We start from the raw sequence: 27,063 nt of genomic DNA, 5'->3' as shown, positions 1-27,063 counted from the left end.
GACCAACTCCAAATAACTCCTCCCCTTTATACGGCAAAACCTCCATGTGACGTTTTGAATCCGCATCGCCTGTCCACTGTCGTGTCCATAAGGCTCTTCTGGCTGAAATGGACATAGCACTCACCCGAGATGCCAGTGTGCAAATATCCCTCTGTGCATCACGCATATAGATAAATGCATCCTTTATTTGTTCTAACGACAGTAAAACATTGTCCCTATCTAGGGTATCAATATTTTCAATCAGGGATTCTGACCAAACTACTCCAGCACTGCACATCCAGGCAGTTGCTATAGCTGGTCGTAGTATAACACCTGCATGTGTGTATATATTCTTTTGAATAACTTCCATCTTTCTATCTGATGGATCCTTAAGTGCGGCCGTCTCAGGAGAGGGTAACGCCACTTGTTTGGATAAGCGTGTGAGCGCCTTGTCCACCTTAGGGGGTGTTTCCCAGCGCGCCCTAACCTCTGGCGGGAAAGGGTATAATGCCAATAACTTTTTTGAAATTATCAACTTTTTATCAGGAGCAACCCACGCTTCATCACACACGTCATTTAATTCTTCTGATTCAGGAAAAACTGTTTGTAGTTTTTTCACACCATACATAATACCCTGTTTTACGGTATCTGTAGTATCAGCTAAATGTAACGTCTCCTTCATTGCCAAAATCATATAACGTGTGGCCCTACTGGAAAATACGTTTGAATTTCTACCGTCGTCACTGGAATCAGTGCCCGTGTCTGGGTCTGTGTCGACCGACTGAGGCAAAGGGCGTTTTACAGCCCCTGACGGTGTTTGAGGCGCCTGGACAGGCATTAATTGATTGTCCGGCCGCCTCATGTCCTCAACTGACTGTTTAAGGGAAGATAAACCATCACGTAATTCCACAAATAAAGGCATCCATTCTGGTGTCGACCCCCTGGGGGGTGACATCTGCATATTTGGCAATTGCTCCGCCTCCACACCAATATCGTCCTCATACATGTCGACACCACGTACCGACACACACCGCAAACTCACAGGGAATGCTCTAATGAAGACAGGACCCACTAGCCCTTTTGGGGAGACAGAGGGAGAGTCTGCCAGCACACACCACAAAGCGCTATATATACAAGGGATATCCTTATATTAAGTGCTCCCTTATAGCTGCTTTAATATATATATATATAGCCATTAATGTGCCCCCCCTCTCTGTTTTACCCTGTTTCTGTAGTGCAGTGCAGGGGAGAGACCTGGGAGCCGTTCTGACCAGCGGAGCTGTGACAGAAAATGGCGCCGTGTGCTGAGGAGATAGGCCCCGCCCCTTTTTCGGCGGGTTCTTCTCCCGCTATTTTTCCAGTCAGGCAGGGGTTAAATATCTCCATATAGCCCCTATGGGCTATATGTGAGGTATTTTTAGCCTTGTATAAGGTTTATATTTGCCTCTCAGAGCGCCCCCCCCCAGCGCTCTGCACCCTCAGTGACTGCCCAGTGAAGTGTGCTGAGAGGAAAATGGCGCACAGCTGCAGTGCTGTGCGCTACCTTATGAAGACTGAGGAGTCTTCAGCCGCCGGTTTCCGGACCTCTTCACGCTTCAGCATCTGCAAGGGGGTCGGCGGCGCGGCTCCGGGACCGGACTCCACGGCTGGGCCTGTGTTCGATCCCTCTGGAGCTAATGGTGTCCAGTAGCCAAGCAGCAAATCCACTCTGCATGCAGGTGAGTTTACTACTTTCCCCCTAAGTCCCACGTTGCAGTGATCCTGTTGCCAGCAGGACTCACTGTAAAGAAAAAAACCTAAACTAAACTTTCTCTAAGCAGCTCTTTAGGAGAGCCACCTAGATTGCACCCTTCTCGTTCGGGCACAAAATCTAACTGGAGTCTGGAGGAGGGTCATAGGGGGAGGAGCCAGTGCACACCACCTGACCTAGTAAAGCTTTACTTTTTTGTGCCCTGTCTCCTGCGGAGCCGCTATTCCCCATGGTCCTTTCAGGAACCCCAGCATCCACTTAGGACGATAGAGAAAAATAGCTGAATATGCATCAAGTGAGTGACATGCAGGACAGACACGGGTTCAGGGTAAATGGGGCTATAACCTGGCAATAACCCAGGTAACCCAGGTCCAAGGTGCAGTGTAAACAGGGTCTGACCCGAGTTGGCCAGGTTTTTGGCTGAAAAGAGATATAATAATGAGGAGATAAAGTGGTATAATGGGTTGAATAATTGAAATTAATGTTCATTAGGGCATGTGGGTTTTGAAGTACATTGTCATATATTTTGTATATAAATATATATATATATGTATATATATATGTACATATATATATATATATATATATATAGTGGCACCCTTATACAAACTGACAGAAGCATTTGTTTAAAGCCGCCCAGCTACCTGCACAATGGGGGTAATTCAGACTGCATCGCTGACAGGCAGAGGCTGTTGCGGTGCGGGGCCAATGGTGGGCGGGGCGGGTCAACGGAGGCATGTCCGGGCCTTTGGGGGGACGGGCCGCGGCGGCTGCGTGCGAACCGGGGTTGTGGCGGTTAGCCCCCTGCCAGCGCGAAGGAGCTGCGCTGGCAGGGAGCTACTTGTCAGGTACAAAAGCATCGCCGCTGTGCGATGCTTTTGTACCTGTGCGGGGAAGGGTGAGGGGGGAGGTCCAGACATGCAGGGCGGACTAGCTCGGTGCTGGGCGTCCTCCCGCATATCGTAGATGTGCTAAATTTAGCACATCTACGATCAGCTTTGAATTAGGCCCAATATTTTTTTTTCATATCGTCCACGTCAGTGAGAGCCCCGTGGAGTTGCTACATATAGCCGGGTATCCTGGGCTCTGCAGTTCTGTAATATAGAACCATCAAATCAATTTAGTTTATTACTTTTAATTGATGGGGGGAGGATGAGTGGGAGAACCAATCACAAGTCGCTGTATCATCTCACTGTCTCACAGTTAAATCATTTTTCATTGCACTTTTCCATATGTTTGTTATGCAGTATTAGCATACTATTTATAATTGAATCATTTTTTTTTCAACATGATTTTAAATTAACTAATTTAATTTTGCTCACAGGTGGTTTACAACTTTATGCATCAGATCAGGTTGATGCAAATGGTTTGATTGACTCCTTTAGTCTGATCAAATCCAGCAGTGGAGATGACATACAACAGTCTGTTCAGGTATGTTGTAACATGTAAAGCAGGTGACGTATTTATGACTGTGTATTTGTGCCTCTGTTTTACCTCTTTTATATTGTTGAATGAGGCGGTTCGCACCCGGGAGCCTGACACGGGTTCTTCCCGGCTGCGACCCACCTCAGGCCCCTCGCAAACGCTGTTTCCAACCCGGCACATGGTGACGTCAGCAGTGACGCGCCGGGGCGGTGCTTGGAAATCACATGATCTCTAAGCGCCGCCCGTCCACACAGAGTGAACGGGAAACGAGTCGCATCAACCCGGCTCCCGTTTACACAGCACAGCGAGCCGGGTTGAATCCGTGTTCAACCCTGCAACCTACCCGAGTTGGAATACCGGATTATTCCAACTAGGCCCTTTTACACCAAACAGCAACACGGGTTCTGCGCGCTCATGTGAACCCGTGTTCAAAGCTGGCGGTGTAAAAGGGGTATATGTGTGAAGAGGTAAAACAGCAGCAGATAAACCTGCCAGACAGCTTATTTGTCACAGGTGCTCAAACAGCACAGTTGCAATTGCTGCTACCAGCCCATGCTGCTAGTGTTGGTGCCAGTATCAAGTTGATTTTCTCTTGTTGTTGTTGTTGGTTTTTTTGTTTGTTGGATTTTTTGGGGGGGAGGGGAGGAGCATTGAAAGGGTTTTAAAATGATGCTTATGCTTTTTTTTTTCATTTATTTCATATTATTTCTTTGTTTTTTCAACATTAGCAAAGTTCATGGCTAAAGGACCTTGGTAGTGTAAAAAAAAACAAAAAAACAGCCATCACTCTAAAGCCCTCCACATCTTTTTTACTTTTTTAACCCCCCGCCCTCCCCCCAAAAAATAAAAATAAAAAATAAAATCCACGAAAAGCCACTAACAGCATTAGGTCATGATAAGCTGGTTAGGTCAAGCTACAAGAAATTAAACTCAAATGGAGTTATTCAGAGTTGTTAGCAAACCAAAAAAGTTATCAATTGGGCAAAATCATGCTGCACTGCAGGTGGAGCAGATGTAACATGTGCAGAGAGAGTTCGATTTGGGTGGGGTATTTTCAAACTGAAATCTAAATTGCAGTGTAAAAATAAAACAGCCAGTATTTACCCTGCACAGAAACAATATAAGCCACCCAAATCTAACTCTTTCTGCACATGTTACACCTGCCCCACCTGCAGTGCAACATGGTTTTGCCCAATTGATAAATATTTTGGTTTGCTAACAACTCTAAATAACCCCCAAAGTGTTGGGTCCCCTGTTATAGTGTAACTCAGCCCCAGCTGTTCAGGGCCTAACATAGGATTAGGGCTCAATTCCCTAATAGAGCACTATGCTCTTATATATAGGGAATGCTGAGACCAGTGGTGTGCCATGAGAAAATTCTGTTAAATAAAACATGGACAACACCATTCACACCCTCATTTACCAATGTATTCAGGTACATTCCAGGGAGATTCTCTTATCTTGCAGCTTTCAATCTATTTGCAAAAAAACAAAAACATATCAGCGAGGAGAAGTTTGTAACTCAGACTCGTAAATGTGATTTTTTGTGTGTGTGTGTGTGTGTGTGTGTGTGTGTGTGTGTGTGTGTGTGTGTGCAGCATAAATTACAGTACGTGAAATGCACTCAATTCTAAGGGCCGGATTCAAATGTTAATGCGCCCCCTATCTCCCGTCTAAAGTGACGGGAGATTGTGGCGATATTCAAATGTCCCCCGTTTTCGCCACTATCACGCCCAGTACAGTACAGTAATGGGCGTGATCATAAAGAGATCCATTTGGGCGCCCCAAACGGGTCTCTTTACACGCATTTCAGCTCATTACCTCCGGGAGGAAATGATCTTGTCGCGCCTGTCGGCAGTAACATTAGAATGCGGCCGGGATGGGGGAGCGCACATTTGAATACGGCCCTAAGTGTCCTTTTTACCAAACTTATCTTTCCTATCAAGGGAAACTGCAGTTTTAACATGGTTTTCACGTAAATTAAGGTAAACTGCTGCAGCTTATAATGCAGGAGATATTAGGCTGGATTCAATGAGAAGCTGTAATTTAACGTACCAGGAAAAAGGTGGTAGCATCGGTCATTAATGCCCTGGGCTATTACATTACAGTCCCTTTTCCTCACCCAGTAAATTACCCGCTAATTTGCCTTAACATATGGGGGTAAATTTACTAAGATGTGAGTTCTATTTAAGATGGGATGTTGCCCATAGCAACCAATCAGATTCCAGGTACTATCTTCTAGAAGGTGCTAGACAAATGAGAAGTAGAATCTGATTGGTTGCTATGGGCAACATCCCGTCTTCAATAGAACTCCCATCTTAGTAAATTTACCCCATAGAATCTGAGATAAATTCCCAAAGCTATGGGTTAACACATTTGCAGCACCTGCAATCCAGGCATTTAATGCAGATTTCTGTTCAAGCCTCTCTCAGGCTCAAACAAAATCTTCGTTAGGTGCGTGCTCTAATTGAATAGGCCCGAAAGATTAATTAGACTGCGTAATTAACCTTGTCTAATTGAATCTGGCCCACTGTGACTATATCCTGCATTGGAGGTAGGGGTCAGGATAATAGACCACCCCCACCACCATACAATGTAATTGCATTTGTTTTATATTATCAAGATCTGAGCTTGCTAGCATTGTCTTCTGCGCTTTATTTGCCGTTACAAGGCTGAGGGGGAGGGGAGGTATATTTTAGATCATGCTAAACTTGTTTTTCTTTCTTGAACAGATTGAGAGCACTGCATCAATAATACAACAAAATAAATGTCTGACTGGCAAAGTTACCATCGACAATACCATAGGGAATGACACTTTCTTTTTGGTGACATGGACCAGTGCAATTCCAACTATCAAGCTAACAGATCCAAAAGGGAAAGCCTATATAAATGACCAGTTTGTGAGTGATCCGCTCTCAAAGTCGGCTCGTCTAATGATCCCAGGCACTGCAGAGGTATAGTACCAAATTTAAAGTGAAAATATAATGAATTTGCAAAATCTCTTTTTCAACTAAACATATAAATATAGTTCATACCACCCAGGTGTCTTGTCTTCCCTTCATATATTAATTTAAAAACTATTTGGCGCTGCAATATAAAAAGGTAGCGGCTCCATAAATCTAGTAATACGTTTCAGGCACATGAAAGGGAGGGGTTATTCTAACTGCATGGAGCTGCTATATTGTTTTCTTCATCTGTGTTAACATACATATGTAGCCATGCTAATCTTTTCTGAGATGTGTTTGCATTTGTGCACGCATTGCAGCAACAATTAGTCACACTCGGGTACGAATATTCACAACTGCGATCGCATAGTGCATTTCCTGTGTATCGTGCTGCTAACTTGGACATGCCTCGTGAAAATCTAGTCGCACTCATGAATACTCGCAGGTGTGATGAACAAGGATACATCTGTATATAGGGGGTCATTCCGAGTTGATCGCTAGCTGCATTTGTTTGCAGCGCAGCGAATCAGGCTAAAAAATGGCAGTTCTGCGCATGTGGCGCAATGCGCACGCGCGACATACGGGCACAACGAATGATGCAGTTTTGCACAGGGTCTAGCGATGCATTTCAGTCGCACTGGTTGACGCAGAGTGATTGACATGAAGTGGGCATTTCTAGGTGGCAACTGACCGTTTTCAGGGAGTGTTGGGAAAAACGCAGGCGTGCCAGGGAAATCGCAGGCATGCCAGGGAAAATGCAGGCGTGGCTGGGCTAACGCTGGGCGGGTTTGTGACATAAACTCCGGAACTGAATTGTCTGAAAAGATCGCAAGCGCTGAGTAGGTTTTGAGCTACTCTGAAACGACACAATTTTTTTTTTGCAGGCGCTCTGCGATAAAAACGTTCGCACTTCTGCTAAGCTAAAATACACTCCCAGTGGGCGGCGGCATAGCGTTTGCACGGCTGCTAAAAACTGCTAGCGAGCGATCAACTTGGAATGACCCCCCATAGGGCTTAGTTCTCAGCCTCCTACATGTAACCACCTTTTAGCAATAGTTACCTTTATCCAGTGTAAAATAAGGGATTATAGAGAATGTATTAAAAAAAAACAAACCCATATATATCATTTAGAATATGTACAGGTGCGTGTTATGGACTGTTACTATTATTATATTAATATTTAAAATAAGCAGGAAAGGACTTTTCATTTGAGCAAAAAAGAGATGTACTGAACTTTAATATTTAACATTGAAGCAGGGGCACTATACATGTAAATGTCAGCTTTCTACAGCTAGCCAGAAGCCCCAAGTGCTGGGATTTAGACAGTAGTGAGAGGGTTAAAGTGGGAGTGTCCATTTTGTGATTGGCTGTGGGCTGATTTGAAGGTGCCCATGGCAACCAAAGAAAAGCTATAAATAGCACTGAGGCAGAGACCGTTGGCAGTTGGACTGAGGTAAATGACTGGACAGGTAGAGTCCTGCCAACTCCTCTATTTCTGGCGAGGGGAAACTGGAAGCAGCTCCTGAGGTAATGGCCTGAGGTGATGGAGCATCCACAGCACTGGGGGGAGCAGACATCACTGAGATGATCAGCTTGTAGCCTCTGGCCCTAAGAACTGAGCCTGCCACCAATAGCTGTTGGTAGCTGTATGTGGGGGAGTAGCCAGAGAACGGTGCTGACTGGAGGAAGTCCGAAGGGCTTAGTACCTGCACCACTAATAAGAGCAGTTACTTATTGAAAACGGCTGGCAAATTAGGACACAATATCAGCCATAATATATATATATATCTTTTTAAAAATAATAATCAGGAGTGCTCAGTAAGAACAATTATATAATGAACAGTCTTTAACAATCAGACTTCAAGCCACAACTCCTCCAAGCTGGAGAGAGTGGGTGCACTAATGTCCTTCTTTATGCAGGACCGCTATGCCCCCGCCATCACAAATGTCCGGGAATCCCACGGGAGAAAGACATGTAGGAAAAGAGACAGAGGGGGCGTTCCTTAGTGCAATATCAATTTAATTCATAAAAGCATAACACATCTGTTAAAAACACAACGCTGATGCTCGTACCAAAATGCATTGCGCTGTGGGTTTAATACCACATGCTTTAAAACATAATCCCCGGTAATACTCCAAACCTCAAGTAACGTTCTGGATGGGACCACAGACCCGTGCCGGCTGTGAATAGTGGTTTAGCGGCACTTAGATTTTTAATCCAAGTGAAAGCTTCAAAGCTTATTGTTACAGAAAAAGGAAGTTACAAGAATATAATAGTTGGAAAGTTACACACGTAAATACAATTTAAAATAAAATAAAAATAGGTAAATAACCAAAACAAACCAATCCAGTCTCTATGGATCAACAGTTATGGGATGAGACCTCCCGTTGGCGATTTATGGATCATCTGTATCCTTCGATAGCCTCATGCAGAATGAACACTGAACATTGAAGGAGAATAGGTAAACCTTGAATAGTGAACATTGAAGAGGTAATTATACATTTGAATACACCCATCTCCCTACCTTTCTGTTCTTTAACTAGCTCAGTGCCAGACACTAGACACCTCACTGAATCTACAATTAGTGGACCCCTGGTGTGCCTGCGTAAACACTGCAAGGCAATTAACTCTCAAACCAGGTGTCATACACAGATATGTTTCTTAATACAAAATATATTGATACAGAAATCCGATATCTTGATATCACATACATTGATATTAAAAGGCCTATTCCTCCTAGAAATAGCCTGGATCATGACACTTTGGGGCAGATGTATTAACCTGGAGAAGGCATAAGGAAGTGATAAACCAGTGATAAGTGCAAGGTGATAAAAGCACCAGCCAATCAGCTTTAATATGTAAATTGACAGTTAGGAGCTGATTGGCTGGGACATTTATCACATTGCACTTATCATTTGTTTATCACTTCCTTACGCCTTCTCCAGGCTTAATACATCTACCCCTCTTTACCTTGGAAACAGCTCAGGATGACCTCAGATGTTACAAGTGAAAGGGGATAAACTGTATATTCAAATATTTTGAGATTGAATATTTTGATACTTACTGTACAGTTGCTTTATTGATATGATGTGTACGCAGAGAGTTGAGGGACGTGAACTGGGTGAAAGAAATTTCCAGCAGTAGGCTGTGCAGCTAGTTAGCTGTGAATAAGATAGTAAATTAGCCCATGTAAGGTGAACAAAATAGTCTTGTTGGAATTTAGTCATTTAGTAGTAATGGAGATTTAGATTTGGGAGGTTACATGCAGAGTGAATCTATCGTTAAAAGAAAATTGCTATAGAAGGTACCAATGTCATTGCAGTGTTAGTAACATGTTATGATTATTATCAATATCTGCCTAACCTGTAGTTTTATTTAAAGTATTGCAGGACTAAGAAGGGTATATATATTGGTAGATGCTCAATTAGCTTAGTGATATCATTCAGGTGCTCGAAAGGGAGGGGTATTTCTAAGCAAGAAAAAAAGGCATTTGTTTCCCCCAGCACCCTGAATGATAACCGTAACCAGATATAAATCTCACATAATAATAATAGAATTCAGAGATCTTCGTTACACATATTTGCGCAAATGTGTGAATAAGCCCCAAAGCCGCATCAAGGCGTCTCTGTATATTTGGGGTCCCTAGCGCTATATCTAGGTGCAGGGTGTGGCACCCCAAAACACCAGCATAAGCCAGAAAGCCCAGCGTAGCATACCAGTGAAAAAACTATAGTGGTAATAAATGAGTATTTAGGAAGCCGAAGCTATAGAGAAAGTGATACAAAAATGAAATGCAATTAAAATAGAGAAATAGTGTTAAAAAATGAATAAGTGAAAAGTGTTAATAGAATGTAAAGGTATGCCACACTAAGGCCATCCAGCTCAGCCAGTCCAGAAGCACCACACCTCACACCTCCATTACCCCAATCTGGGTCTAAGATTAACCAGCAAGGAGCCACATGATAATGTTATCATTAAGGGTGCTGGGGGAAACAAATGCCTTTTTTTCTTGCTTAGGACTAAGAAGGGTTCCTGAGAAATAAAACTATGTTTTTGTTTTCTCTGTGTTTTATACTTATGCTACTGTAATTGCAGTTACACAATATGTACTTGATAATTTGGTGTAGCGGATTGACTGTTTCCAAGGGGATTGTCCCAAGCCTACTCCTGGGGAACATAACCTTTGAGGCTTGGGTGGAGGCACTATTATAACTGTACAATACTGTTATTCAAAATCTATCAGGGATAACCCCCACTACATACACATACTTCACAATCTGAAAACAAGGTGCCCAGAACCGTCTCTTGCATTGGACTTAATGAGCATTGACCGAACCCCCCCCCACCCTCTCCCTAAACCACCGATGCCCGGACTTCAGCACTGCCACCGCCAGCACCCCGCCCTCTCCCTGAACACCGATGCTGCTGGTAGCACACACATTCACCACAAACATCTCCGGCGATAGAACCCACCAGCCCCCCCCCTCCTCCCTCCCAGACATCACCGTCACCAGGACCTGCCCCCAGACACCGCTGATTGCACACACACCTCCTATCCCTCCTGACATCACCACGAGCGATGATAGCAACCCCACTCCCATGAATCACATCTACCATAACTGCCAGTAGGGGCCCCTGTGCACTGCTTTGCCTGAGAGCCCACACTTCTGTAGAGACGGCCCTGCACGCACCATGGTGTACAATGTATCCAAAGATGCATGTATGGTGTGTGTGTGTGTGAGTGCAGCTTCATGTGCGAACAAAGACCACTGTGAAGTAGGCAATCTAGGTAGTAACTGGGTGGTGAGTATCAAGGGGCTATTTCTGATGGGAATGTTTTGGGTGTGTATGTAAAGCTCTGTGCGAGTCTTAAGGGCCCCATACACTAGCAAGATAATGCCCGATTCCATCCAGTTTCGGGCATTCGGCCAAATATATCAGGTGAAATCTGGCATTTTGAAGGTGTTTCCGATTCGATGCGCGTTCCCGTGAGCATTGGATCGGATACTCCAGATTGAATGTGCTGCACATTCAATCATGTCAAATCCCGCAGGCATGGCTGGGAACGCCCAAGATACATCGTATGCAAAAGGACAGCATCCAATGTATCTTGGGCGATCCTGCCCCCCGGTGATCGCCTGCGACATGTCAGATGGACATGCATGTTGCGTAAGTGTATGGGGCCCTTTAATCGTGCATATGGAAAAGGAACGCCTATTTCTGGAAGATTTCATTAACCTATTATGTGTCCGGTGCAAGTGGCCATACTAATGATGACAATTAGGACTGCAACACTAGAAAAGTGGGCGGGATAGGTGCACACACACAGTTTTGGAACTTAGTTCAGCCAATTGCCTCATTCGCTTATAAATGTGAGTACAATGAATGTCGCAGCCATGGGGTAAAGCGGCCGCAGAAGCGCATGACTCAGACCCATAAAGCCGAGTTAAGGGTAAGAGACAAGACAAGCATTTTGCCTCTGGAATAAACAATGTTGCCGTACAAGTGGTGCAACTGTATTTCGTTTTTGTATGCAGGGAAAATACTGATATTGCATTTACGAAAGAAATACAGGTCTGATTTGTTTTTTACACTGTGATATAGATCTAATCTGTCTCACCTGAAGTGTAACATGTTTTATACATTGTGCACATTGCACTCTGTTGTGCTCTTACTCATAACTCTGAATACGGCTGATAGTGACTATAACGCATGCTTGCCTACTCTGCTGGAAGTAAGAGGTCCTGGTGTATGATGGCGAGATTCATGGAGAGTCACGTCATTGTGGTCCCGTTCCTCACAGCACAATGCCACTAATTTTGATATTATGATTAACTTACAGGTCAAGGTAGGCATGGCACTACAAATCATGTCGTAATAAACAATGCCATGATACATTCCAGGGGGAGGAGCTGCTATGACACGATTCATAGTGGGACAGGTGTCTTCTTTCCCGGGAGCTGATAGAACTCCTCCAAGTTTGTGAGTCTCCTGGAAGTTTGGAAGAGTAGGCAATAACGGTTAAACATTTTTTTAGTGGTGAAGTGTAATGTGGCTTAATAAAATGTGAAGTTGCTCTATAATACTAAAACAAAAGATGATCTTATGTTTTAACTGTTCCTAAAAAAATGTAAATCAAATATTGTCTGACATGCAGACTACACAGAATTATCTTTTACAAAGACTCCTATGGAAACAGGTTTGGGTAGCATCAGTGTTTTTTGTTTCTTCAACATAAAACAATCCAATAACCAATATAATATATATATATATATATATATATATATATTTTTTTTTTATTTTTTTTTTTTATAGTTATTACTTTAAACTATAACCACAATGTGTACATCTCATTGCAGAGAGGTGCTTGGGAATACAGTTTATGTAATGCGCATACAGCAGACCAAATTCTTGGATTAACAGTGAATTCCAGAGCAGCCAATCCAGACGTGCCACCGATTGTTGCTGATGCGTACATGAGTAGTGACACAAGCCGATATCCCAGTCCACTGATTGTGTATGCGACTGTAATCCAGGGGTTTACGCCAGTTATAGGAGTAAAAGTCACTGCTTTTATTGAAGCACAGAATGGAAAGGTTATAACACTGCCGCTTTTGGACAATGGTGCAGGTGAGGTATTTGATGCTAAAGTTTTGTTTTTTTTTGGTAGGGTATATAAAGAGATGAGATGTAGCAAGCCTTGGAGAGAGATAAAGTAGAGTAATTTCCCAAAGTAACTAATCAACTTCTGTCCTTTCTAATGGGGGAGATTTTATCAAGTCTTGGAGAGAGATAAAGTACCAACAAATCATATCTCTCTCTCTCTCTCTCTCTCTCTCTCTCTCTCTCTCTCTCTCTCTCTCCAAGCTTTAATAAATCTCCTCCTAGACTAGGTAAACGACAGAAGCTGGTCGGTTGCACTTGTGCAACTTCTCCACTTTATCTCTCTCTTCAAGGCTTGATATATTTCCCCTTAAGAAACATCAAACTGTTTATTGCTCTGAAAGGTGTTCTTTTATCTGAAGCTGAATGCAATTTTAGACGTGCATGTAAATTATATTGATTTCGATCAGTCTATAATCTGGTCCTGAGCTTCTTTTGACACTATACAGTGATGTTGCAGACAATATCAGCAATTTGGCCACTTAGGACTTCTGCATGTGTGCCCATTATTACATTTAAGTTTTAATCTTTTTAGAATGAATCCTGCCAGCCAAGGACTACATTAGTGGGTTTTTCCAGTCATTAGGTAACATGGGTTTTCTTAAGATATGTTTGTGCAGCCCACGTACTAAACAATCAGATCTCCATAATTAGATATTTGTGTTTTAAGATTTATTCTCTAATTATTATTACTCTTTGATTATAGTGGCAGCATACAGTACTAAGCAACATCTTACATAGGTTATATTCATTCACTTGAATCATACACTTAACCACTTAACTGGCATGGTCAGATCACATGCATCCGCACCGCCCCATTGTGTCCCCATTCAGGGCCAGCTTGAGTCACATTCCTTAGAAGCAGCCTTGCTGGGTGCCAGACTCCGAAGGGCGGCCATCAGGCATCTCAAATAAGGCAGCTGTAAGCAGCACTACTGGGGGCAGTATGTGTACCTGGCACTAAACTGGTGGCCAGGGCAGTATGTGTTCTTGGCATTATGCTGGGGGCAATATGTGTACCTGACATTATACTGGGGCAGTATGTGCATTATACTGGGGCAGTATGTGTACCTGGGATTATACTGGGACAGTATGTGTACCTGGCATTATACGGGGGCAGTATGTGTACCTGGCATTATACTGGGGGCAGTATGTATACCTGGAATTATATTAGGGGCAGTATGTGTATGTGGCATTATACTGGGGCAGTATGTGTATGTGGCATTATACTGGGAGCAATATGTGTACCTGGCATTATACTGGGGGCAGTATGTGTTCCTGATATTATACTGGGGGCAGTATGTGTTCCTGATATTATACTGGGGGCAGTATGTGTTTGCTGGTATTAAACTGGGTCCAGTATGTGTACCTTGCATTATACTGGGGGCATTATGTGTACGTAGCATTATACTGTGCCTGGCATTATACTTGAGGCAGTATGTGTACCTGGCATTATACTGGGGACAGTATGTGTTTACTGGCATTAAACTGGGTCTAGTATGTGTACCTGGCATTATACACGGGGCATGATGTGTACCCAGCATTAAACAGGAGGCATTACATGTACCTGGCATTATACTGGGGGCATTATGTGTACCTGGTGTTATACTGGGGGCAGTATGTGTTTGCTGGCATTAAACTGGGTCCAGTACATGTACCCGGCATTATACTGGGGACATTATGTGTACCTGGTGTTATACTGGGGACAGTATGTGTACCTGGCATTATACTGGTGACAGTATGTGTTTACGGGCATTAAGCCCCACTAGTATGTGTACCCAGCATTATATTGGGGGCATTATGTGTAACCGACATTAAACGGGGGACAGTATGTGTACCTGGCATTATACTGGGGGCATTATGTGTACCTGGCATTATACAAGTCTTTTGAGGTGCAGGAATAGCAACATGGTGACGCTTGGGAATGAATATCACTGAGCTAGAACAGTATTAAGGCAACAGGTTAAAAGGGTCAACATGACAATGGTTGACACACATATGGTCGACACAATTTTTCTTTAATATTTTTCAACTTTTCCATTATTTACCATCCATGTGGACTACGATTGGAAATAGTAACCTGTGTCAAGCACAGAAGTAGCGGAGTGTGTCACCCTGCCCAAGTGTGACAAGCGCAGTGACCCCGCGATGGTACACATTTCCACTAATTTGAACATACAAAATGACACCAAAAAAACACATAAAACTTATGCTGACCATTTCTATATTGACCATTTTCATGTCGACTTTTTGCACCTGTCAACCTTTTCTACTATCTACCTTTTCCATGGCAACCTTTTGACCCTGTCAACCTTTTGCATGTCAGCCATTTGGGGTCGACCTATTGACGGTCTATCTTTTTACTGTAGATCTATTGAACCACATCAGCTAGAACACACTGCTAATCCTCTAGAGGACAGAAATAGATATACTGTATAATCACATTTTCATTAAATATTTTGTACATTAAGCTTGTTCTTTCTAGTTTGAGGCAACATGTAACAAAGTGTGCCACAGCCTTAGTAACACAATGCAGTGTATACGTTGCAGCTGCCTGGACGACTATGCAGTACTTAATAGGATTTGGAGTTCCTCTTTAAGATATTGAAATAATCAATTGATTGTTTACTCAGCATATTACACCTAATTGGGCCTGATTTTGAGTCAGATGCGTCAGTGTGTGCATTGTCTGCCGCATGCTAATACCGCTGCAAAGCCCTTCCCTAGTGTACATCCGTACGTCTGCGTGTGCAAGGACTGAGACGTCCACTGTCAGCGTTCTCGGGGGGGGGGGGGTTATACCGAGTTGATCTCTCGCTAGCTGTTTTTAGCACCCTTGCGAACGCATAGTCGCCGCCCACAGGGGAGTGTATTTTAGCTGCGCAAGTGTGCGAATGCTTGTGGAGCCGAGCAGTACAAAAACAGTTTGTGCAGGTCTGCGATCACTTGAGCCTGTCCGGTCCTGGAATTGACGTCAGATACCCGCCCTGCAAACGCTTGGACACGCCTGTGTTTTTCCAAACACTCCCATAAAACGGTCAGTTGACACCCATAAACACCTTCTTCCAGTCAATCTCCTTGCGATCGGCTGTGCGAATGGATTCTTCGTAAAACCCATTGCACAGCAACGATCCGCTTTGTACCCATGCAACGCACCTGCGCATTGCTGTGCATATGTATGAGCAGTAGTTACCTGATCGCTGCGCTGCGAAAAACGTCAGTGTGCAATCAGGTTGGAATGACCCCCTTATGCCCTCTAATACCACATTGTGCATTTTTAGACGCACACCAATGGCTACACTATCAAAAATTGCTCAGGTGCAGGTTTGCAGTCTGAATATGGCCTCCTATGTGAACAATTTTGTGTTTCTCAATGCAGCCACTTCAGCGACACACCCACTACACTCCTATAACATGCGACATCTCTGTGTATCTGATTATCAACCCCCTTCCTAACTCCCAGTCACCACCATAAACACCACACACACATCCTATACTCTTCTGCTACAGTGCGTCCAAATCTGTACTGCGATTCCTGTACGGCATGACTCAGATGCATGCACAGCAAAAAATATCTCTCCGCTGCATCCAACATCGTCAGGCCCTATTATTGTTATAGGCAGTGTAACAACTTATGTGTTTTCCTTCAAGGTGCGGATATTATCAAGAATGATGGAATTTATTCCAGATACTTCACCGAATACCAAGGAAATGGCAGACACAACTTGAAAGTGCGTGTTGAGAATCAAGACAAAGATGTAAAGGTTGCCATACCAAACAGTCGAGCACTATACCTACCTGGTTATGTTCAAAATGGTAATAATATTATATAAAAACAAATGAAATACTAATATTTATAACATTGCATTTGGTTTATTTTTCCAGTGCAAACGGTATCACAGTTCTGCCTTCTTCTTTATCAGCTAACTGTAGAGGGCACTTAATAATTGCAGTCAGGTCCACAGAGAGGCAGTGCAGAGCTTCTTGTGTTCCAGTAAAAGGAATTACTGTAAATGCAGATTAGTGGTGTATAATCTCACAGATTTATAGAAAGCTATTGCCATATACAGTCACCTGTCCTCAATTTTCCCCGGTGCCAATTAGCCAACATTGGACATCCCAACAGTGGATGGCTGGGCTCAGAGCCGTGACCTTATTGGAGGTCGCCCATATATCCAATTATAGTCAACAACTGCTGAGTCCTAAGGTAGGCCCAGGTACATTGTACCTGTCCTCACCCTTTCAGGGCTAACTGATGGTATAAGAGTATATTAAAATCAAAAATATAACACAATCATAAAATATATCAATGCAAAACATTCTTTCCGTAATCATATTTATTTAATGCTATTTATGTGTTTTGTTTTTATGTGCAGCCTATAGAGCATTTCCTGCTTTGTAAGGTTAACTCCAGACCTTTGGCTTATGCTTGTGTTACCGGGGCTAGCATATAACTATTGTAAAGTATTATTTATTCTACAAATTACTAGGTATTTGTTCTCCTATATATACACTATAGCCTTAGAAATGAAACTACTGCAAACTTGCCTTCAGGATGTCTTCAGAGATTAAACACTTCTGGCAACATTCATATATGTACAGTATATGGAAACAAGGCCGGTATACAGATAGGCAGCTGCCTAGGACATCAGCATCTGGGCAAAAATATATTTAGCAAACAACATATGGGAAAATATTTAGCAATAGCAAATACATTTACTTTCTCTTACGTCCTAGAGGATGCTGGGGTCCACATTAGTACCATGGGTATAGACAGGTCCACTAGGAGCCACTGGCACTTTAAGAGTTTGAGAGTGTGGGCTGGCTCCTCCCTCTATGCCCCTCCTATCAGACTCAGTTTAGAAAATGTGCCCAGAGGAGCCTGTCACAGCTAGGGGAGCTCTCCAGAGTTTCTCTAGTAAAAGGTTTTTTTTTTAGAGTTTATTATTTTACAGGGAGGCTGCTGGCAACAGCCTCCCTGCTTCGTGGGACTAAGTCGGGGAGTTTCCGCCCTGCGGGGTCTGAGCCACTATCTCCGCTGACAGGACACTGAGCTCCTGAGGGGATCGAACGTTCCCCCCCACAGGGGATCGCTCACCCCAGCAGCATGCCACCACCTCCTTACAGACCCAGAAGATCAGTGGCGAGTTAACTGCGCCCTGGGGCTCAGCGGTACATAGTGCGGCGCTGTGAGTGGCACCCTAAGCCAGCGCCTACACCCTACACTGACCTCCAAGCCTGTCAGGGTCCCAGGATCACTGCGAGCCTTTTCCTCAGGCCAGTATAATCTTCAGAAGAGCGGGAAGACAGCGCCATGAAAGGGGGCAGAGCTTCTCCTCAGAGCAGACCCAGCAGCGTTCAGCGCCATTTTCCTGCCTGCAGAAACGCTGACAGGGAGAGCTGTCCCCCCAGATCAACTCCAGCTGCCTTGTACGGTAACAGGGGGTTGTAGAAGGGGGGGGGGGGGGGGCTGTGTAAAGGTCTGTGTAGCCTATTAAGGTACCCAGACAGCGCTGGTAGTGTTATTAGTTCTACCTTAAAAAGCGCTGTGTGTGGGTTGGCTCCAATCTCTGTGTCTCTCTGTGGCATGCTTGGGGGAGGGGAACTGTGTCTGACATTTCCGTGTGTGTGTGTTTACTATCTCACACAGCCATGTCTAGGGACTCTGTGTCATATGCTGCAGAAGATGTTTCCTCTCAGGAGGGATCCATTCCATGTACACAGGATTGTAATGCTTTGTCTCAGATTCCCATTGTTAAAGCGAATACTGAGACTGAAACTCATGTGTTGAAGAAGTCTATGGCAGTTTGGTCAGGCTCTGTCGTTATTCCTGCAAAATCTCTAGCATGTTCCCACAGAAATGTGCACTTGCCCAAATCATGCAAGATGACACGGATACCGATTCTGATACTGCAGACGGTGATGGGGAGGTGCTGAGGGGGGCGGCATCCCTTGCTAAGGGGGTGCAGCTCATGATTGAGACCATTAAAAATGTGTTAAATATTAATGACACCACACCTGAGCAGGTTGAGGAGGCTTACTTCACAGACAATAAGAAAGCCTTGCTAACCATCCCTACGTCTAAAGAATTAAACGCTATATTTGAAAAATCCTGGGAAAACCCGGAGAAAAAATTCCAGATCCCAAAAAGGGTTCCGGTTGCTTTTCCCTTCCCTGAGGAAGATAGGAAAAAATGGGTTAACCCACCTGTCCCTGGATCTACCGCGTTCAAAGAACCGGCTGATCATAAAATTGACACACTACGCTCAAACCCATTTACACTGCTTCAGGAGTGGCGTTAGGACCCACTATTGCCTGTGCATGGATTTCTAAAGCCATAATAAAGTGGTCCGGCACATTACTAGTGGATTTGGATACAATGGATAGAAGTGACATTGAATTGTTTTTACGTAACATACAGGATTCTGCGGGGTTCATGGTGGAATCGATGAAGGACCTAGGAACGCTGACTGCACGAATATCTTCCATGTCGGTCTCAGCCCGCAGGGGACTCTGGCTACGCCAATGGTCTGCAGACGCGGAATCCAGGAGAAGTGTGGAGAACCTACCCTACACAGGTCAGGCTCTATTTGGGGAAGCGTTAGACGCGTGGATTTCCACGGCAACTGTGGGTAAGTCATCTTTCCTTCCCTCTGCTACACTTTCTATGAAGAATCCATTTTCTTCAGCTGTGCCGCACTCCTTTCGGACCGCTATGGTAAAAATGTCCATGCCTCCTACCACTTTCTTTAGAGGTGGTCGAGCAAAATCCAAAAAGCCTGCACCCACAGGCTCCCAGGGCCAGAGACCTGCTCCTGGTTCCTCAAAATCCTCAGCATGACGGTGGACCTCAAAGCCTGGAGGACGGGCTGGTGGGCGCGAGACTCAGACGTTTCAGACCTGTCTGGGTGTTGTCCGGCCTGTATCCCTGGGTACAGGATTTGGTGTCCCAGGGGTACAGACAGGAGTTTCAAGAACTCCCACCTCACCGATTCTTCAAATCAGGCTTGCCAGCTTTACTGACAAACAGGGCTATCCTACAGGAAGCCATCCTAAAATTGGAAAAGTCACAGGTCATTGTCCCAGTTCCACCTCATTTGCAAAACAAGGGTTATTATTCAAACCTTTTAGTGGTAACGAAATCGGATGGTTCGGTCAGACCAATTTTGAATTTGAAATCGTTGATCCTTTACCTGAGGGTGTTCAAATTCTGAGGGTGTTCAAATTCTAAATGGAGTAGTGATTTCAGGTCTGGAAGAGGGAGAATTTCTCGTATCCCTGGATATCAAGGATGCCTACCTCCACATTCCGATTTGGCTGACGCACCAGGCTTATCGCAGATATGCACTGTTGGTCAGTCACTATCAATTTCAGGCACTGCCATTCGGCCTCTCCACAGCACCGAGGGTGTTCACCAAGGGGGTAAACATAATCCCATATCTGGACGTTCTGCTGATAAAGGCATCATCCAGGGAGAAGTTGTTGCAGTCCATTGTTCTCACAACTCATCTCAGGGAACAGGATTGGATCCTGAACCTTCCAAAAATCACATTTGAAGCCGACCAGGAGGTTGTCCTTTACTGGGAATGAGCCTCGACACGGAAGTGCAGAGGGTGTTTCTCCCAGAAGAAAAAGCATTGGTGATACAAACACTGATCCGGGATGTCCTGAAGCCAGCCTGGGTTTCGGTTCATCAGTGCATTCACCTTCAGGGGAAGATGGTGGCCTCTTTAGAGGCTCTACAGTACGGAAAGTTTAATGTTTGGCCCTTCCAACTGGTTCTCCTGGACAAGTGGTCGGGATCTCATCTACACATGCACCAGAGAATACGTCTGTCACTGAAAGCCAGGATTTCACTCCTCTGGTGGCTAAAGCTACCTCACCTTCTGGAGGGCCGCAGGTTCGGGATTCAGGACTGGATCCTTCTAACTACGGATGCAAGTCTCCGGGGCTGGGACACAATCACTCAGAGGGTAACCTTCCAAGGAAGGTGGTCAAGCCTGGAATCCAACCTTCCATAAACATTCTGGAACTAAGAGCCGTCTACAACAGTCTTCTCCAAGCGGCCCATCTGCTGCGAGGTCGAGCCATTCAAGTGCAGTCGGACAATGTAACAACAGTGGCTTACATAAACCGACAGGGCAGAACGAAGAGCAGAGCTGCAATGTCAGAGGTAACAAGAATCATCCTCTGGGCAGAAAAAGACACGTTGGCGTTGTCAGCGATCTTCATTCCGGGAGTGGACAACTGGTAAGTGGACTTGCTCAGCAGACACGATCTCCATCCAGAAGTAGGGGGACTCCATCTGGAGGTGTTCACGAAGGTAACAGATCTTTGGGGTGTTATACAAACAGACATGATGGCCTCTTGTCTCAACAAGAAGCTTCGGCGGTATTGTTCCAGGTCGAGGGACCCGTAAGCCGTGGCAGTGGACGCCCTTGTGAGTCTTCCAGTCGGTGTACGTGTTTCCTTCACTTCCACTCATTCCAAGAGTTCTAAAACTCATAAGGAGAACAAGAGTTCAGGCGATCCTCATTGCTCTAGACTGGTCAAGAAGGGCTTGGTACGCGGATCTTCTGGATCTACTGCTGGAAGATCCGAGGCCTCTTCCTCTTCGGGAGGACCTGCCGCAGCAGGAGCCGTTCTCTTATCAAGACTTACCGCAGCTATGTTTGATGGCATGGAGGTTGAACGCCAGATATTAGCTCGGAAGGGCATTCCGAACAAGGTTATTCCTACCCTGATACAGGCTAGGAAAGGAGTAACGTCTAAACATTAGCATCGTATTTGGAAAAAATATGTATCTTGGTGTGAGTCCAAGAAGTTTCCTATGGTGGAGTTTCAACTGGGACGGTTTCTACTCTTCCTGCAAGCAGGTGTGGATATGGGCCTGAGGTTGGGATCCGTAAAGGTACAGATTTAGGCCCTATCCACTTTCTTCCAGAAACAGTTGGCTTCCCTCCCGGAGGTTCAGACTTTTTTTGAAAGGGGTTCTGCACATCCAGCCTCCCTTTGTGCCACCTACGGCACCATGGGATCTTAACATGGTGCTGCAGTTTCTCCAATCGGATTGGTTCGAGCATCTACAGGAGGTTGAGGTCAAGTTTCTCACATGGAAGGCTGTCACTTTGTTGGCCTTAGCTTCTGCTAGATGTTTGTCGGAGCTGGGGGCTTTGTCTTGTAAGAGCCCCTACTTGATCTTCCATGAAGATAGAGCTGAGCTCTGGACATGTCAGCAGTTCCTTCCGGAGGTTGTGTCTGCATTTCATATCAACCAACCTATTGTGGTGCCAGTTGCTACTGACTCCTCAATTTCCTCAAAGTCCTTGGATGTTGTAAGGGCTCTGAAAATCTATGTGCAGAGGACTGCTCGTTACAGAAAATCGGACGCTCTGTTTGTCCTGTATGATCCCATGAAACTTGAGTGTCCTGCTTCTAAGCAGACAATCTCTCACTGGATCAGGTTCACTATCCAGCATGCATATTATACGGCTGGATTGCCATGTCCTACATCTGTTAAGGCCCACTCTACCCTTAAGGTGGGTTCTTCCTGGGTGGCTGCCCTGGGGTGTCTCGGCTTTGCAGCTTTGCCGAGCGGCTACTTGGTCGGAGTCGAACACGTTTGCAAAGTTTTACAAGTTCAATACCTTGTCCGATGAGGACCTGAAGTTCTGCAGGAGCCTCCACGCTCTCCCTCCCGTTCTGGGAGCTTTGGTACATCCCCATGGTACTAATGTGGACCCCAGCATCCTCTAGGACATAAGAGAAAATAGGATTTTAATTACCTGCCGGTAAATCCCTTTTCTCGTACTCCATAGAGGATGCTGGGCACACGCCCAGCGCTTCGTGATCCTGCAGTGGTTACTTTGTTCAGTACTGCTTGGTTCTTGGTTTAGTACTGTTTTGTTACTTGGTTAAGTAATATTGTTCAGCCATTGCTGATGTTTCAAGCTAGATAGCTTGGTTTGCCTTGTATGTGTGAGCTGGTGTGAATCTCGCCACTATCTGTGTAAAATCCTTCTCTCTAAGTTGTCCATCTCCTCGGGCACAGTTTCTAGACTGAGTCTGGTAGGAGGGACATAGAGGAGGAGCCAGCCCACACTCTCAAACTCTTAAAGTGCCAATGGCTCCTAGTGGACCTGTCTATACCCCATTGTACTAATGTGGACCCCAGCATCCCCTACGGACTACGAGAAAAGGATTTACCTGTAGTTAATTAAAATCCTATTTTTTGTTGAAAATCTTTTTTTTGTTGGAAATATAATAAAAATGAAATACTAAAAAAAAAAAAAAAGAATGCATCATTTACGTATAACATTTATATAAACTAAGGGTGATCAGAAAGAAAGACAGTCGCTGTCTTACAGGACACCAGAAATATCTAGGTTCGGAATGGGCTTCAGAAGAACTAGTGAAACATTTTAATTTTTTAGGGAATTTGCCTTTTACTACTCTTACATCCTTCAGTTTATATGTTCTACCACACTTCATCTTCTAAAGTAGGGGAAAAAAACAACCCTCACAATTGACTCATTTCTCTTACTAGGTACTATAATCAGCAACCCACCAAAGCCAAAACCTACCTCTGAAATTCCAAATTTTGGAAGTTTTATCCGAACATCTTCAGGAGGTGCCTTTATCATATCAGATGTACCAGAAACTAAAGCGGATGTCTTTAAGCCTAGTAAAATCACTGACTTGGTGGCAGTTATTGAAGGCCAGAAAGTCATGTTGTTTTGGACAGCAACTGGTGATGACCTGGATCAGGGAAATGGTATGTACTAAATATAATTATTTCCCTAAGTGGAACAATGTTCTTTTGTGTAAGCTTTAAAGGTGCCCCCTTCAGGAATTTGTAACTAGGAACAAAACATCTAGATAAAGATACTGGGTCTGCTGTAGAATATGCCCATTTCCAGGCATATATTGCATGTATTCAGACTGCACATGCATCTACACTCACCACCAAAGAGGGGTAACTGGGCTATAGTGGTTTCCACAGAACTTTTTTAAAGCCGGGTGGAGAGGATGGACCAAGGAGGTCATATCCCACCCACATCTCACTTACTGTTTCCTGGGCTCTGGGTGTGAACTGGGGAGGCTGTGAGTCTGCAGTGCTTTCGTATGGTGCATAGTGGTCCGGGTCAAAAATTAGGGATCCTCCTTCCAGCGTGATCTATTTTAAATTAGTTTCAAGGGGCAAAAAAATTCAGGAGCCACTAACAGCCTGCTTATTTATTTTAAAACTCTAATATTTACTTATGCACCTGATCATTTAAAGCTATTAAAGCTGTAACAGGATGGCTCTTACACTGGAACCTGGAGAGTGCCCAAGAGGGCATCTTGGTCCCTTGGGCCATTTCCATTCTGATAACTGTCCCTGTCTTTTATAGGTAAAAAAAAAAAAAAAGATAAGCTCTCTTTCTGGAATCATTCATAATTTGGGTAGAATGATTGTAACTCTGATGTGTGTTAGCCATGCTGTGCCCAATATCCCAGTGTTTGGTACCAAAACTAGCACAGCCGCATTACAACTGATCAGACGGTAGGGTGGGTAGTGCATTGGAAAGGTCACCACCAGTTAGTACAGTAGCCCTTTAGCCAGAAATGATCCAGCTTCTTGGCATAAGTGACCTCATCCCGTCATGTGCGGGGAGGTGAATGTTGGAATGAATGTAGATTTTAGTGAACTACTGACCATTTTTGTGTTATATTTTTCAATTACAGCTTCAAGTTATGATTTACGAATGGCTTTCAACAGTCAGGTGTTAATAGACAACTTTGAAAATGGCACAGCTATCAATATCTCCAGTCTTACACCACTGCCAGCCGGCTCCAGAGAACAGTTCAGCTTTACTCCAGAAAATATTACTATTCAAAATGGGACAGTCTTTTATTTTATATTGGTCGCTATAGACAAGAGCAATCAGAAGTCAGAACCATCTAACTTGGTACGGGCAGCATTGTTCTTGCCACCACCACCACCTCCAACACCAAAAACAGGCAATTCAGGCAATGGCATATCAAGAACAATGAGCACACTGCTTTTCACTCTTATTGCCACATTAACTGCTTCCTATATTTGAGAGACTTATGGACAGTTGAAACAAGGATTTGGAAAATGTTTATTGCTACTTAAAGTCTATTAAGTTGCATACTGCGAAAAATTGTGTGTGTATGTGTATGTGTATGTGTGTGTATATATATATATATATATATATATATATATATATATATATAAGAAAATACCGGCTCTCTGGAATGGATTGCTGCTCTACTCCTCCATGCAAAAAGAAACAGGCGGCACTCCACGAATTTTGAAAACATGTAAAGCGTGTATTCAAAGCATTCAAATATATAGTGCAGACATAGTTACGGGTGTCTTGTAGCAGTGGAGGAAGGCACCCCGGTGGTTGATATCAGGACAGTGAGTGCCATTATAATATATGGAGATATATATATATATATATATATATATATATATATATATATATATATATATATATATACACATACACATACAGTCAGGTCCATAAATATTGGGACATCAACACAATTCTCATATTTTGGGCTCTATACACCACCACAATGGATTTGAAATTAAACAAACACGATGTGCTTTAACTGCAGACTTTCCGTTTTGTTTTGAGGGTATTTACATCCAAATCAGGTGAACGGTGTAGGAATTACAACGGTTTCTATATGTGCCTCCCACTTTTTAAGGGACCAAAAGTAATGGGACTATCGACTCAAAAGCTATTTCATGGACAGGAGTGGCCTATTCCCTCATTATTATTTAATCATCAATTAAACAGGTAAAAAGTCTGGAGTAGATTCCAGGTGTGACATTTGCATTTGGAATCTGTTGCTGTCGACTCTCAATATGAGATCCAAAGAGCTGCCACTATCAGTGAAGCAAGCCATCATTAGGCTGAAAAATCAAAACAAACCATACTTGCCTACCTGACGCTTTCCATGAGGGAGAAAATGCTCTGTTCCTGGACTTTCCTGGTAATGTATGATTGCCATCACCTGTGGTGAAACACCTTTCTTATCAGTTAACTAGCTCACCACAGGTGATGGCAATCATACTTTACCAGGAAAGTCCAGGAACAGAGCATTTTCTCCCTCATGGAGAGGGTCAGGTAGGCAAGTATGAAACAAACCCAGCAGAGAGATAGCAAAAACATTAGGTGTGGCCAAATCAACTGTTTGGAACAGTCTTAAAAAGAAAGAACGCACCGGAGAGCTCAGCAACACCAAAAGACCACGGAAAACAATATGAGAAATATGAGAATTGTGTCGATGTCCCAATATTTATAGACCTTACTGTATGTATATATATATATATATATATATATATATATATATATACATCATTTAACACTGTAATATGTGATGGAAACTTCCAAATGCGCTTGTGAAAGGCTAATACTATAGCCCTGGAAGTGCTTTAAAAAAACAAAAACAAAAAAAGAGGGAGGGGAGGTGGAATTGTTCTAAAAAGACTTCCTGGAAAAGTTGGAGGAGTTAACATTGATACTCCGTTATGCAGCTACTGTTCATTGTCATTGACAAAATATTTTTCATAACTATATTGCTTCATAGCTAATGAAGCTCCACAAAGATTTATAGTTTTGTGATGATTTACTATTAATTATATTATGCATTGTGACAACTAGTTGTAAGTTAGGAATCACTGGTCAAGATCAAGTCTCTAGTCATACCATTTATAGGATACTGGTGTCTAATGCCAACTAATGCCATGTTCTGTGGCCTTCATTTCTCTAGTGCAGTGGTTCTCAAACTCGGTCCTCAGGACCCCACACAGTGCATGTTTTGCAGGTAACCCAGCAGGTGCACAGGTGTATTAATTACTCACTGACGCATTTTAAAAGGTCCACAAGTGGAGCTAATTATGTAACTTGTGATTCTGTGAGGAGACCTGCAAAACATGCACCGTGTGGGGTCCTGAGGACCGAGTTTGAGAACCTGTGCTCTACTGCCACAATATTTTGTACGTCTTAAATACAATGCTTACTGCTAATGTGTAATTAAAACATATAAGGGACCCTCATAATTGAACGCTTGGGATGTGCGGAATTAGATCCTATACCTATAACTATATTGCTTCATAGCCGGTAATGGAGCTCCACAAATATTTATAGTTTTGTGATTTACTATTAATTATATTATGCATTGTGACAACTATTTGTAAGTTAGGAATCACTGGTCAAGATCAAGTCTCTAGTCATACCATTTATAGGATACTGGTGTCTAATGCCAACTAATGCCATGTT

At 43.8% G+C, this 27,063-nt stretch overlaps 1 protein-coding gene across 1 annotated transcript in view; it reads left to right on the top strand.

Moving 5' to 3' along the window:
• The window catches only part of LOC134957795 (calcium-activated chloride channel regulator 1-like), a 98,934-nt gene extending 73,666 nt beyond the window's left edge, over window positions 1–25,268 (top strand). The window contains exons 10-15 of the mRNA XM_063939963.1: window positions 3,054–3,160; window positions 5,887–6,108; window positions 12,460–12,730; window positions 16,415–16,579; window positions 23,310–23,537; window positions 24,491–25,268. Coding sequence (XP_063796033.1) covers window positions 3,054–3,160; window positions 5,887–6,108; window positions 12,460–12,730; window positions 16,415–16,579; window positions 23,310–23,537; window positions 24,491–24,849 — 1,352 coding nt within the window. The 3' untranslated portion in view covers window positions 24,850–25,268. The remainder of the gene's footprint in view (window positions 1–3,053; window positions 3,161–5,886; window positions 6,109–12,459; window positions 12,731–16,414; window positions 16,580–23,309; window positions 23,538–24,490) is intronic.
• The last annotated feature ends 1,795 nt before the right edge of the window (window positions 25,269–27,063 follow it).

This window comes from Pseudophryne corroboree, chromosome 9, assembly GCF_028390025.1.
Source record: "Pseudophryne corroboree isolate aPseCor3 chromosome 9, aPseCor3.hap2, whole genome shotgun sequence".
In the NCBI taxonomy this organism is placed as follows: domain Eukaryota; kingdom Metazoa; phylum Chordata; class Amphibia; order Anura; family Myobatrachidae; genus Pseudophryne; species Pseudophryne corroboree.
Note: the sequence above shows the minus strand (reverse complement) of the source record. Positions and strands in the feature narration are given on the sequence as shown.